At 37.4% G+C, this 12,881-nt stretch overlaps 1 protein-coding gene across 1 annotated transcript; it reads right to left on the reverse strand.

The window, feature by feature from the left end:
* Positions 1 to 1,851: 1,851 nt before the first annotated feature.
* Positions 1,852 to 10,782, reverse strand: efhb (EF-hand domain family, member B). The gene is made up of 13 exons (XM_061717980.1): positions 10,774 to 10,782; positions 10,613 to 10,672; positions 10,291 to 10,434; positions 8,139 to 8,313; positions 7,899 to 8,009; positions 7,637 to 7,763; positions 7,425 to 7,493; positions 6,574 to 6,662; positions 6,287 to 6,441; positions 5,571 to 5,778; positions 5,153 to 5,353; positions 4,150 to 4,331; positions 1,852 to 2,052 (listed from the first exon to the last, which is right to left on the reverse strand). The coding sequence occupies exons 1-13, from the start codon at positions 10,780 to 10,782 to the stop codon at positions 1,906 to 1,908; spliced, it is 1,677 nt and encodes a 558-aa protein (XP_061573964.1). The 3' UTR covers positions 1,852 to 1,905.
* Between the last annotated feature and the right edge of the window lie 2,099 nt (positions 10,783 to 12,881).

The following is a 12,881-nucleotide window of genomic DNA, read 5'->3' on the forward strand; positions in this document are numbered from 1 at the left end:
TGTTTGGGAGAGCAGTCCGCCACTCTGGTCAGTGTCGACTCCCCCTGCTGTATCGCGTGCCTTTAAACCCACTGTTACAGTTTCATCCACTTTAAAAGGTGCAGCACCTTTTGAACGACACTTTCTCAGACCCACGAGGCCTTAAAGCGACAGCGTGATGACATGTCAGAGCTCCCGGTTATGACTTCAGACAGATATATGATCTCAAGCAAGTTAAATGTATGTGTTTTCAATATTGTGTTGTTTCTAAAGTTAGTAAGTCAACCAGACTAAAGTAGCTCTGCGTACGTCGGCAGCTCTGGGCACAACGCGTCCAGAGCTGTTAGCGGTCATGTTACATTATAATTTAATACATGCCCGAAGCTGTTATTCATCAACTTATGTAAAACAAAGATTAGACACTCCCATATTTAAACCATATTTTTAAACCACATGCATCATGAACAAAACATTACAGAATTGTAAAGCTAAAGGAGACTCTGAAGTCTTTGTATTTTCAACATGAGTGACTAAAATAACAAGAGAAACATATATTGTGTAAAAGTGTTTTAATTGAATGAATGCTACATTTAATCCAGATCCATTTCCACAGCAGGAAAAAGAGGAATACGCTCTGGTACAAAAACACGGCCTGTTCGAGCGCAACAGTCTCAGAACATGAAACACATAATACTTATAATACTGTTGCATCAGTGCAAGTATGGAGGACTAATTCTGTCAAAATGTACCACTTTATCTCCTGTTATTTTTTGCCAAAATCATGTCATCCATCAAAGACGTCGCACTCGACAGGCTCATGAATGTTGCGTGTCGTCCCATTCTGTTAAAAACTATTATTAATGTTGACAACATATCTGACGAGCGGAGGGGATCCTGCCATTAACCTCAACCAAATTCATGCGTAATGACAGACGTGGAGGATTATTCTAATTTTCCTGCATAAAGATGCGATGTCTTGCAAGTTTGCGTGGGTTTTGTGTGTTTTTTCTTTTTGGTTCCAGCTGTGCGTCTCGGAGAGTCGTAATGAGATTAAATGAGTGCCGTTAGCTCGTGGCAGTACACTCGTGGATATGGGGAGGACACATTAAACAATTCACCATGCCTGTGCGTCATTCACTTTAATGGAAATTAACAAGAGAACAATAAAAAGGGGAACATTTTCTCCAATATTTCACCGTTTCATGTTCTGAGATGATCATTTAAAGCTGAACGTCTAACTGCGTCATTAACGTGATTAACGGCTCTTCAGACCTTCCTGAATGTCTGCAAATGTTTGAAGTACAAAATGCCATTTTTAACATTAATACGATTATAATGTAAATATGCATGGAAATTAAATCTAATACTCAAAGACGGCAAATAATAATCCAATAACTGTCTACAGGTTGTTTTTTTTACCAGCGTGGAGAATCTGACAGTTTGTTTGTTTGAGTCCAAAGATCTAAATCTAATTTACGTCCATTTAGGCGTACAAACAAAAGACGGCTTCCATCACCACAGACCAAGTACTGATGGCAAACAAGCTGTTTATATGTCTGAAGATTATTTCATTTCAATAGTTAAATAGATTTATGATAAATGAACAGACGTAAATGATAAAACATTTCCTGACATGACAATCAAGAGTTTCTTATAATAGTAAAATACTGACGGATGAAGACTAATAATGAGTAAGAATCTCTATCAGGCATGTAAAACATTTTCTCCTTTTATCTTCTCTCCTACAAAGAAGAAGTTAAACTTCATAATCTGAGGTTCTTGAGTTGGGTTTCAACTTTAATGACTTTTCACCTGCATCGATGTTGAATCAGGTGTCCAGTATTCAAAACTAAATATAGTGTATACTGGCAGATGGAAAAATAATATCCATTAAGAACAAACAACGTACCAGACAAATCTCAAGCGTTACATCACTTTTAATTCCTTGAGTACGCTCTGGAAAGCTTCGACACAAACCTCCCCGCTCGGCTGCTCCGCAGATGCTCGTTTCCAGGCTTCTTCAAATGTTTCCTCAGAAATATTAACCCCGACATTCCTGAAAATATCTGCAATCTGTGATAATGACAATGAAAATGAGCATTAAAAAAATATATCTCGCTGAGACTCACGTTGTTAATGTCTGTTCCTTTTCTTCCTAGCAGTAAAAGAACGATATACTGTATATACTGTAAATATTAAACTCCACTTTCCTGGTCCAGTTAAGAAACATGGACTGTCAGGTACATGGTAATGAGGGGAAATGAGCAAAAGGGGGATATTGACATGAGGCAGTTGTTTTCTTATTTGTCACCTGATTATTTTAAGGTGTGTGTATTAAGCTACACACACCGAGACGAGTTGAAAGGTCCTTTTCATCAGAGCAAAGATTGTCAGCCATGTAAATGCTGGAGTGTGTCAGCCACATTAGCTTTTACAAGTATAACATGGTGATAACCTTGAACTCTCCAGCTGTGGCAGAAAAAAATCTCTCCAATTTCAGCTCAATCTGTTTAACTCAATTTCTGTTCTTCTGCTCCTTCTTTTGGCTTGTCCCATGAGGGGTTGCTACAGCAGATCTTGTGTTTTCATTCCCAGCCTTTCTTTAGCATCTTTGTCTGTCACGACTCACACCAAGCAACTGCATATCCTCATTCCCCACATCCTGAAATGTCCTCTGTCCTGCCTGGCAGCTCTGTCTCCGGCAGCTCTAGGCCCAATCCCAATACTCCCCCTACGTTCTTTCACTAGCCCTAAAAAAGAAGGGACAGATTTTAGGGCACTTGAAATCTTCCCAGGGGCCTGTCCCAATACTTCCCCTACTTTCAGCACCACCCCTAAAATCAGGAAGCTGAGAGCCAAAAGCTGTTTTAATTTCAGCTGTAGCGCTGTTAATATGCCACTTTATTAAGTTTTAATATTTTTTCCAGGCGTAAAAGTAACTGTTAAGATCCCCAACCTGAGCTCAGTTTATCCAAATAACCCCTGTTAAGAAATTTGACCCGATGCTTTCGGCGATGATAAGAGCCGCCGGCTCGGCAGCAGAAGCAGCAGGAGTACAGACGTGATCGCCAGGTCAACCTGCGCCGTCGTCCCGGGGGAGAAACCTGCAGCTCTGTTGAGAATTACAGCTGGCTGAAATAAATCATTTAGGAAGATAAATGTTGGTTTAATAGATGAAATCTAACAGTTGTACCTACGCCTGAAATTTGCTCCGAAAATTTTGAGATTTCTGCCTGCCGGTTCCGGAGCTGATTTATGGTTCCGCGTTAAATCGACGCAGAGCCTACGGCGTAGGGTACGGCGTACTTCGACGCATGACATCGACGCAGAGCCTACGACATAACCTACGCCGTAGGCTCCGCGTTGGTGTAACGCGGAACCATAAATCGGCCTTTATTCTGGCGAGGTTTGAAAAAGACTTCGCCACAACGGGCAAACGAGTGATTATGTACATTCACTGAGTGAATATTATGAAAGTAAAATATATATTTCTCGCTAGAAATGTAATCAAAACGCATTTTTATGCAGAAACTAACTCAAAATATTGATTTTATTCACTAAAAAATAAGAAATGTCTGCCATGTTTTTTTTTTGGATTCATGACGACGAAAAGCATTCTGGGAAATGTTTCTGTCCCTAGATCAGCTAGTGAGGATCGGAAATCCCTACATCCGTAGGGACAGATTCATAGCAACTACACTACTTTTCTTCCCTACCCCTAGGTGGAAAGAGGAATTGGGACACCACTACCCACACGGGAACGTGCAAAATTTAGGGGTAGGGCTGAAAACGAGGGGTAGTGATAGTATTGAGACAGGGCCTCTGTCTCCAGCAGGTCCGTCTCCAGCACTCCTCTTTACAGGTGTTCATTATTCCTCCCCTTGAACCTCTCCAACCATCTCCATCTAGCCTCCTATTCTGTCTTGTCTCCAAGAGGTCCAGCCCTGTTTTTAATCCTCTCTATCCTTCTCACTCCCAAAGTAAACATGAACATCTTTAAATCTGCCGGCTTCAGTTCTCTCTCTCTCTCTCTCTTGGTCCGTAAGTATACATGAGTGAATGTGCAATACCTCAGTAACCCATCCACTTTCTGAAAGAGTCCAAAATGTCCACAAGAGCAGCACCTTTCACGGTTAAACTGCCCCCCTTGATGGTGTGCGCCAGACTTACCTCCTCCCGGGTACGAGGACAGAATAAGAGCTTCTCATCAACGCCTCTGAGGGCATAGACTGACGGACGCAGCAGATCTGCAGCTGTAGTTAAATCCCCGTAGTTCACGGTGTCCCCGACTCTCCTGAGACGTGGAACTGGAAGGTCAGAACGCATCGACGGGGTCCCGTATGTGCGGCCGTCTAAGTGAAGAGATGATAAATAATGAGAAAGGGTTTATCAAAGCCAAGTAACAGTTTATGAAACATATTCACTGAGATGCAGCAGGTTTCTGTGACATCACTGACTCAGATCACAGTAGAATTAACAGTTATCCATTATCGCATCTTTACTTCGTACTGCACCTAGGGTAGCTCTGAAGTGGATAAAGCACAACTGTGGCAGTGATTGTAAAAGCAGCCCACACTGGGGTGGAGTGCAGAACCCGTGTCCAGCCTTTAAAACTGGCTGCTATGACTGGAAGTGTAAAGATATGGTTGAAATATCGCTATAATATTGTGTGTGAGTGGTTTATGCACACACTCTTTGCTGCACGGTGTGAACACTACATTCCCACCCGTCAGGTACCCAACAAGTATCCACACTGTTTCCCCACTCAACATATTTATTTGTTGGGGTTTTTTTTAAACCTTGCTGTCATTCAAATATGTTTACACAAGAGTAGAATATGACAGAATAGATAATGAAACAGTGGGCATTACAGTAACTGAATGATGACCATACAAACACATTGTACCTTATCCATCTTTCCCACTTTCTCAGACATTAGTCCTGTTTCAATCTCAAACAATGAACAATTAAAATTTAGTAGCAAGAACCAAAGGAATCTTTAAAATATATTACTATTTAGATAAAGTCTGCTCTCAATGGTTACACGGATTCAACCCAGTGTTTCCAGAAATTCTTAAATTTGTCCAATTCTAATCTAAGCGAGAAATATTTTGTTGTTTTTCAATGATTCAATGTGCAGAAAACCTAGGGGAAAGTTGTCCTCCTGACTTACTCGATGTGCCATTGACGGCACCAATAATTGAGGAGGAGGTCTTGAAATCGTCCGGGGCAGCCCTCGGTCTCCTCAGAGTCCTGACTGTCTTCAGTGAACCTCCGGTTTCAACGGGCTTCAAGTCCTCAGGCTTAATCAAGGCCAGAGAGGGAGGATGTTCTGCTCCGCCTGTGCCGTCTGGAGCTGCGTTGGACTCATGCTCTGCAAAGACAGAGAAGAAGAAAATGTTATTCTTTAAAACGAACCCCCGAATATTATATCAATGTCAAATAAAAAAACTTTAAACTGAATCTGAATTTTTAAAGTGGGAAACCGATACTTCCCCGTGTTTTATCGTATAATCTGAGCAGCTATGGCAACATAACATGACAACTGTGGATGTGAAGCTGAGAACACGCCCGCGGTGCCTTTTACTGACCGTCTGTCAGGACGCGCTGCTCTCGATTGTTGACGGGCATCTTGTCCTTCCAGTTGAGAAAGTTTGCAAACTCCAAGAAGTTTATGAGTCCATCTTTGTCCGTGTCACAATAGTCCATCAGGTCATCCAGAACCACTTTGTTCACGTCCAGCTGGAACTGACGACAAACTTCCTGCAGGTCCTCCCTGTCAATCATTCCCTTTCCTTTCTAGTCATTTTCAAGAACAGATATACAGAATAAAAGGGTAAATAAGCACATAATGTACTTAAAACCTTGAGAATTGGGATTGTTATCATCCTATAACCTCTATCTTGCAAAAATGACCTTCTGTGTTTTACTCATCAAAAACAGGTGTGAAAAAATTACATTTAATGTCTGTTCAGGCATAAACATCAATCAGCTTTGAAGGAGTTGGGATATTTCATCTACTTTGATAGAAGAATTTGCTTCGTTTTCTTTAATTATTTTCTGATATAAAAAGAAAAAACAGGCATTTGAAAAATTAAATTAGGTCTTATTTTGTGCCAATTTGATAAGAATAATGTTTTACAGTTGCAGTTCCGAGATGAAAAATATAATCATATATTTAAAAAAAAAAACACCAGGTGAATATGTTTCTAAAACGTGACATTCACCTGATCCAGTCTTTCAATCTGAGGACCAAAACAGCCGGCAGCTTAAGGTGCAGGCTGCTTGTCTGCGATTGCATTCCTACCTTGTCATAATGCTTGAAAGCCTCCAGCAAAGACGGGAAGTTCTGAAAGTTGATTTTCTTGAGGTAGTGTCTCACTGCATTGACCAGGCTGCGCTGCTTGTCTCCACTTCTCGCGTACTCCCCTGAATCTGTGGAGTGGATTAGATCTCCAGCTCCTTCGGAGGAAGCAGATGAAATGTAATTTAAAGAGAAGGTTCCAGTGGATGTGTTTCTTTCCGCGCGTATCAAACATTACACAAAACAATACGTTCCACAATTCAGTTTTTGACGTGGAAATGCAAATGTACCGTACTGATCCGGTGGCACGACGACTCCAAACGTGTGATAAGCTGGAAGATTCAATGTTTTTTTCCTCCTTAAAAATACAGATACGGTAAAGTTAAACGTTGAAAAAGAAAAGAAATCACAGTCGGAGGTCACAGATGGTTTGACGTAGGGCTGTTCGATTAATCGATTTTAAATTGTAATCGCGATTATGTAATTAGAACGATGTTAAAACGTGAAAATCGTAAAATCGATTTTTCAAAAATTTTTTTTTTTTTTTTTTTTTATTTTATTTTATTTTTTTACCTTGTCTGCACACATATTAATGATTGATACCATATTAATGATTAATGACAAGACCGGCTCGTGTTCCTTGCAAAAAACTTGCAAATGTGAATAGCAAATGTAATGACTGACATTACACACACCTCTACCTCTTTCATGGGTTGCATTATTATTTAGCATGCAAAGACCCAGTTTAGTTTAATTAGAAAATGTCTTGTTTTATTTAATTGGAAATATAACTTACTGTTGTTTGCAAGTGCTGATTTGGTGATTTTTTTTTTCAGAGATAAAACTTTATATTTTATTATATTTTTTAAAACTTTTTTTCAACTTATTTTACAGAGTTTTGCACTTTATTAATTCATTTTTGGTTTAATAAGAACAAAGTTTGCACTTAAAGCCAAATGGGGCAAATGTTCAATAAAAAAACAGCATATTTGAAATCATTTCTTTGCCTTTTGTCAATTCACAAAATAATCGTAATCGTAATCGAAAATCGGATTTTGAGAGAAAAAAAATCGAGATTTTATTTTTGGGCAAAATCGAACAGCCCTAGTTTGACGTCACAAAAACTTACAAGTTCATGTCTTTGCCAAGCTGCTCAGCCAATTTTTGTTTGTTGTCAGATCTCTTCAAAAGAGGATTTGGATCATAAAACCTGTGGCAAAAAATGATTGGAGCTTTTAAGATTGATTAAAGCATTAAAGTATGAACATTATAAGTGCAACAAGTGGATATAGAGTGGACTGGAAATTAAAAACAGGGCCCTAATTTGCTCTTTATTTGTATTTGAACACTTACTTAAGCGCTCCACGCCAGCAGAGACTTTTACCGGTATTGCGGCCGTCATTGAAATGAGTTGTTTGGATCCCAAACCTGCTGCTTTTGTCGTAATTACTCATATCATATTTTCGATTTATTTGCTCACCTGGAGAGGAGTCCAATAAACAAATATATAAAATAAAGAAGGTTGATAAGCAGCCACTTCATTTCAAAACTGATCAACTCAAACAAACAGAATGCTGGCTGTAATAGTAAAAGTTGTTTGCATGATGCTCCTCACCAGGCAAATAGTCTTTATGGCTGTGAACATACGCTTTGTGCGCCTCCTGAGCTTCCAGCTCGATTTCCTGTCTTGTTTTTGAAGGGGAAATCAATTCTCCAGCAGCCAGGCCTCCATAAGAAGAATGAGACATATTCAAAAGAGAGACAATTCTGGAATTTCTGAAGTCAACACCATTTTTTTATCAAATGGGGCATTTTTCCTCATGTCAGCTGTGACCTGCTTTGATGTTATACAAACCTTTAACTATCTTCACACCAAATATAGTTTCATCATTGTAGCAGCCGGAGAGTTCAGCATCCTTGTTTGGTGACCGGCCAAGAGCTTTCCTTCTTGAAGCATACACAGATTCAGCATCTTCTTGCAACTTCTGTTGTAACTTTGTCTTTTGGGGAGGATTTAACAAGTTTTCACCCTGTTAGAAAAATATAGAAATATTGTGATTCTGGGTTTCTTAGAGATGAAACATTATCCAATAAGCAATAGAGGCAGGGTAAGCAATTAAACGTGATCTCAAATCCAGAACAATTTGGGTCACATTCACTGAACATCACCATATACTAGCTGCCCATCTCATGAGTTCACTATAAAAAACTCATACACCGCCCTGGAGCTGGAAACTGTAAACAAACAGATTGGGTACAGTTTACAAACCATAACAAACGATGCTACCACATATCAAAAACAGGGCCAGAGTTCATGGTTATGAACATGAAGGGAAAACTAGAGTCGTGTTTAGTTAGGGAATGCTGGAAGGAGGGAGGGAGCTTGCTCTGTGTGTTTTGGTCATGTTTTGTTTCAAATATCAACAGATGTGATGTCACTCAGAAGCTGCTTACCAACCTCCACAGAGACCAACAGGATAAGGCAGGTGTCCTGCATGTTTTAGATGTGTCCCTTTTTTTTATCAATCCGTGATACAAGGAGCTTGGTCATCAACAGAACTATCCAGACTTTGATGACAAGGTGGTGACGACCGTTAATTTGAATCAGGTGTGTTGATGCAGGGAACAACTAAAACATGCAAGACTGCGGCCCTTGAGGACTGGAGTCCGACACATGTGATAGATGGATGAATATTAAGCTGTGTTTAATCTTTACCTATTAAATCATCTGGAAAAAAAATGATAAAAATGGCAACTTTGTTCCCTGCATCAAAAATAAAAAGAGTTGGTGAATTACTTTAAAATCAAGATTATCTTATTTGTCAGAGTTTGTGCCCCTCTGCTTTGATCCTGTTTTAAATGTAAAAACAATACAAATCTTCAAATAGTATATAAAATAAACCTTGAAGAAACAAAATCCACTCCTGGGAAGATTGGGGACAGTCTTCAATGCTTTTCACTTGTGAATAATCTGTAACTGTAAAATTTGAAAGGCTAAATTGTTTGGAAATATTTTCACTCTTTCATCTCTGACGTGCAGCACCAATGGCTTCTCTAATAAGATTGTCGTTTCTGTCTTTCCCTGCTGGCATTATTTTAAGACACACCTCAAAGCTTATCATCTGCCAAAATATTACATTAATTGTTCCTCTTGACCAGGTATCCCTTGAAAAGGGGATTTTTATCTCAAGGGCCTTCTGGGTAAAATAAAGGCAAATTAATTACATTATATAACATTCAATAGACACTTGGCACAAAGCAACTTAAAATTGAAAGTAACAAAAAAAATGATCTCCTTTTATAAAGGTTTGCACACCTGCTGATGATTAGTTAATCAAGGGCTCTTAATTAGCAAGAAGTGAGAGCAACTTACCCTCTTAGATCCAATAGAAGCAGGAAGGAGGTACTTAGCATTGCATGCATGATTTGCTTCATTTTTGGGGGAATTATATTTGTGAAATAAAAAATGGCAGGTTAAAGACAGTTATAGATGGCTGAAAGCCCAATGTTTTAATACTAATACCCACTATGATCACATGATTCTTATTTAAATTGTACACAAGAATCTACTATTAAAAAGGGGGTGATGGCTTTTGCACATGATTTGTATGAACATATGAAGATTCACTTTCTACACACATTGCTGGCTTAAAGTTTCCACATCTCACTGGCATTTTTTGACAACAAATACTTTCCAATTAGCTTTGATGTAAAGGTGCATACCGTACTTTAAAATCAGATTTGAGTGAAATGAGCACAGAAGAAGTCTCCTGCCTGCAGGAAGTGAATGTGAGAAGTACTTTGTCATGCCACACCCTAGGAATACTTTAGAATAAAGGTCAAGCATTCAAGAGAGGCAACACTGATCAGTTCCTCTCCAACAGTGGCAAACCCTTTTTGCTCCCAAACTTGAATGTTTAGAAATGTGATTCAAGAGTATAAAGAGCACACAAAACAGGCTCTATTATCCCATTTATTCGCTCAAAGACTTAAGATTAAGTACTCACAGGGGCCGGAGGTTTGATGCTGGTGCCATGCACAAGTTTGCTGGCAACATCCGGGTCATTTGCCTTCCCTGGGTGCACTCGGATGGCTCCTGGTTCTGGATGGACACTTTTGGTGAATTTCCTCACCAGCGGTGGAGTTGGAGGCTGATAAATGCAAATTTTAGTGGGGCATATCAGAAAGTATTAGACGTGCACATTGAAGCTGTCTGTCTGTTCTTGAATTCAGGTTATTCACTTTGCATGCATACTATAAAGATGTTAAAGTCCACATCTGAGAACTTAATGCTACTGAACATGCAAAAACATTAAATAATAGACTTACTTTTGGCATTTCTTCTAAGCAGCTCCTCACACTGACTCCTATAGGTTTTAGTTTTCCAGCCTGTTTTAAATTAAATTAAAAAATGTAAGATTATCATACTAAATTTAATCTAGTAAGAAAATATTTATTCTGTGAAACCTCGGGGTTATCTGTCCACTTACCCTCGGCATGTTGTAGATTTCATCTGTTAATGCCGGTTGGTTAGAGGCATTTCCGTCCATAAAATTCATATTCAATTCTCAAAAAGGCAACCCACTCAAATTGTGTACAAGTTTGAACCACCTAGATACGTTTTTAACGTGATATGAAGGTAAATAGTAGCAACAGCGTCTTGAAACGTTGCTTCTGTTTGATTTCCGTCGCCTAGCAACGCCAGTTTTGACGTCTCCTCCTCAAATTGAACTGATGACTCTACAACCTAAACTAAATGTTGTTTTAGATTGTTTTAAAAATTAAATAAAGTTAAATAAACTTAACACAATATAAATTTAGAATTGCAAGTGATATAATGTAACATTATTCAGTTCAATGCCAAAAAAATTATTCAGCATGCCAACTAAATACAGTCGCAAAGACTCGTGGGAAACATCGTGTCCAGACGAGACGTTTGGGTTTGTACTATATTTGTTTGTATTTTTCTTCGCCGAATTTTTCTCAAGATTATGTTGTTTTTTTTAGTTTTTTTTTTTTACATTTTTTCATTTTTTATTACCAACATGAAAAATACACATATAACAAGCACCTCCCAAATATACACACAACAAAGGGAAGGTATTACAAGACAACAGGTGGGGTTTCAAAATGTGTATGTAAAATAGGCTACATACAGAGTGCATATTATTTACATTTAAGCTGGTGTTGGTTGCCAAATATCATAAAAGTTTTATTGAATGTAAAGTGTGTGTGTGTGTGTGTGTGTGTGTGTGTGTGTGTGTGTGTGTGTGTGTGTGTGTGTGTGTGTGTGTGTGTGTGTGTGTGTGTGTGTGTGTGTGTGTGTGTGTGTGTGTGTGTGTGTGATCATTGATTTGTTTGGTTCTCAATAAAAAATTGGTCAAATGGAAATTCAGATAGAATTCACTAGTTCTCAGGCAAAACAGAAATGGAAATTCAAAATAAATAAATAAATAAAAATGAAGATAATGATGATGACAAATCAGGTGTGTAGAACTTTCTACAAACCTGATCTGTCATCTGTCTCAAAATTATGTTTAATATACTATTATTCATGATCTCTTGACGGTATAAAATGTAATTTTGATGATCAGATTCAGATTCAGACGACTTTATGAACCCCTTTGGGAGGTTCCCTCGGGGAAATTGACATCTCCATCTCACTCACACAGCACTGTCATAAACAAATCAAACACCCTAAAAACCAAACATCCATATAAAGATAAAAATAAAGATAAAAATAAAGAAAAAATGTAAAATTAAATAAAAATAGAATTATAAAAATAGAAATAAAAATAAAAATCCTAACAACATGAAGAGTGCTGGGAGCTGACTTGTGATTGGTCTGGCGCGCTGACACGCATTGGATTGTCAGTTGCAGTCAGTTGACATTCAGTTTTCTACTAATTCAAAAGCAATCAAAACCATAAATGTATGTAAATGTTTTGTTATAATTTCATCACCCCAGGCTGGTTATGATGTGTTGTGCTTTTTGTTTTTGTTTTTTTTTAATTTGAGTTATACTCTTTATATGTTATAATTCAACTTGAAATTGCATAATGTGAAGATTTGTTATCATTGTACTTTTTGCAAATGTTAAAAAAAAAGTTGACATCTCCATCTTACTCACACAGCACTGTCATATTATACAAATCCCCAAAACACCCCAAAAACCAAACACCCATATAAAGATAAAAAGATAAAAAACTAAAAATAAAATAAAATAAAAAATAAAAATATAGAAATAAAAAATAAAGAAAAAACGTAAAAATAAAGATGAAAAAAATAAAATAAAATTTGTAATAAAAATAAAGAATAAAATAGAAATAAATAAAAAAATAAAAATAAAGAAAAAATTGAAATAAAAAATAGAAATAACAAAGAAAAAACGTAAAAATAAAGATAAAAAAATAAAAAATAGTAATAAAAATAAATTAAAAAAATAGATAAAGATAAAGATAAAAAATAAAACAATAAAAATAAAAAAGACAAGTAAAAATAGAAATAAAAAATAATTAAATATAAAGAAAAAAAATAAAGATAAAAAATAAATAAAATAAATTTAAAAAATAAAAATAAAAATAAAGAAAAAATAAAA

This window comes from Cololabis saira, chromosome 3 (genome assembly GCF_033807715.1).
Source record: "Cololabis saira isolate AMF1-May2022 chromosome 3, fColSai1.1, whole genome shotgun sequence".
NCBI classification, from domain to species: Eukaryota; Metazoa; Chordata; class Actinopteri; order Beloniformes; family Belonidae; genus Cololabis; species Cololabis saira.

Excerpts from the sequence above, each read along its gene's own strand:
- efhb (XM_061717980.1), bottom strand. Across the intron at positions 7,494-7,636 it reads TGCTGGCGTGGAGCGCTTAA|GTTTTATGATCCAAATCCTC; the intron begins GTAAGTGTTCAA and ends TTTTTGCCACAG. Across the intron at positions 6,442-6,573 it reads CGTGCCACCGGATCAGTACG|GAGCTGGAGATCTAATCCAC; the intron begins GTACATTTGCAT and ends CTTCCTCCGAAG.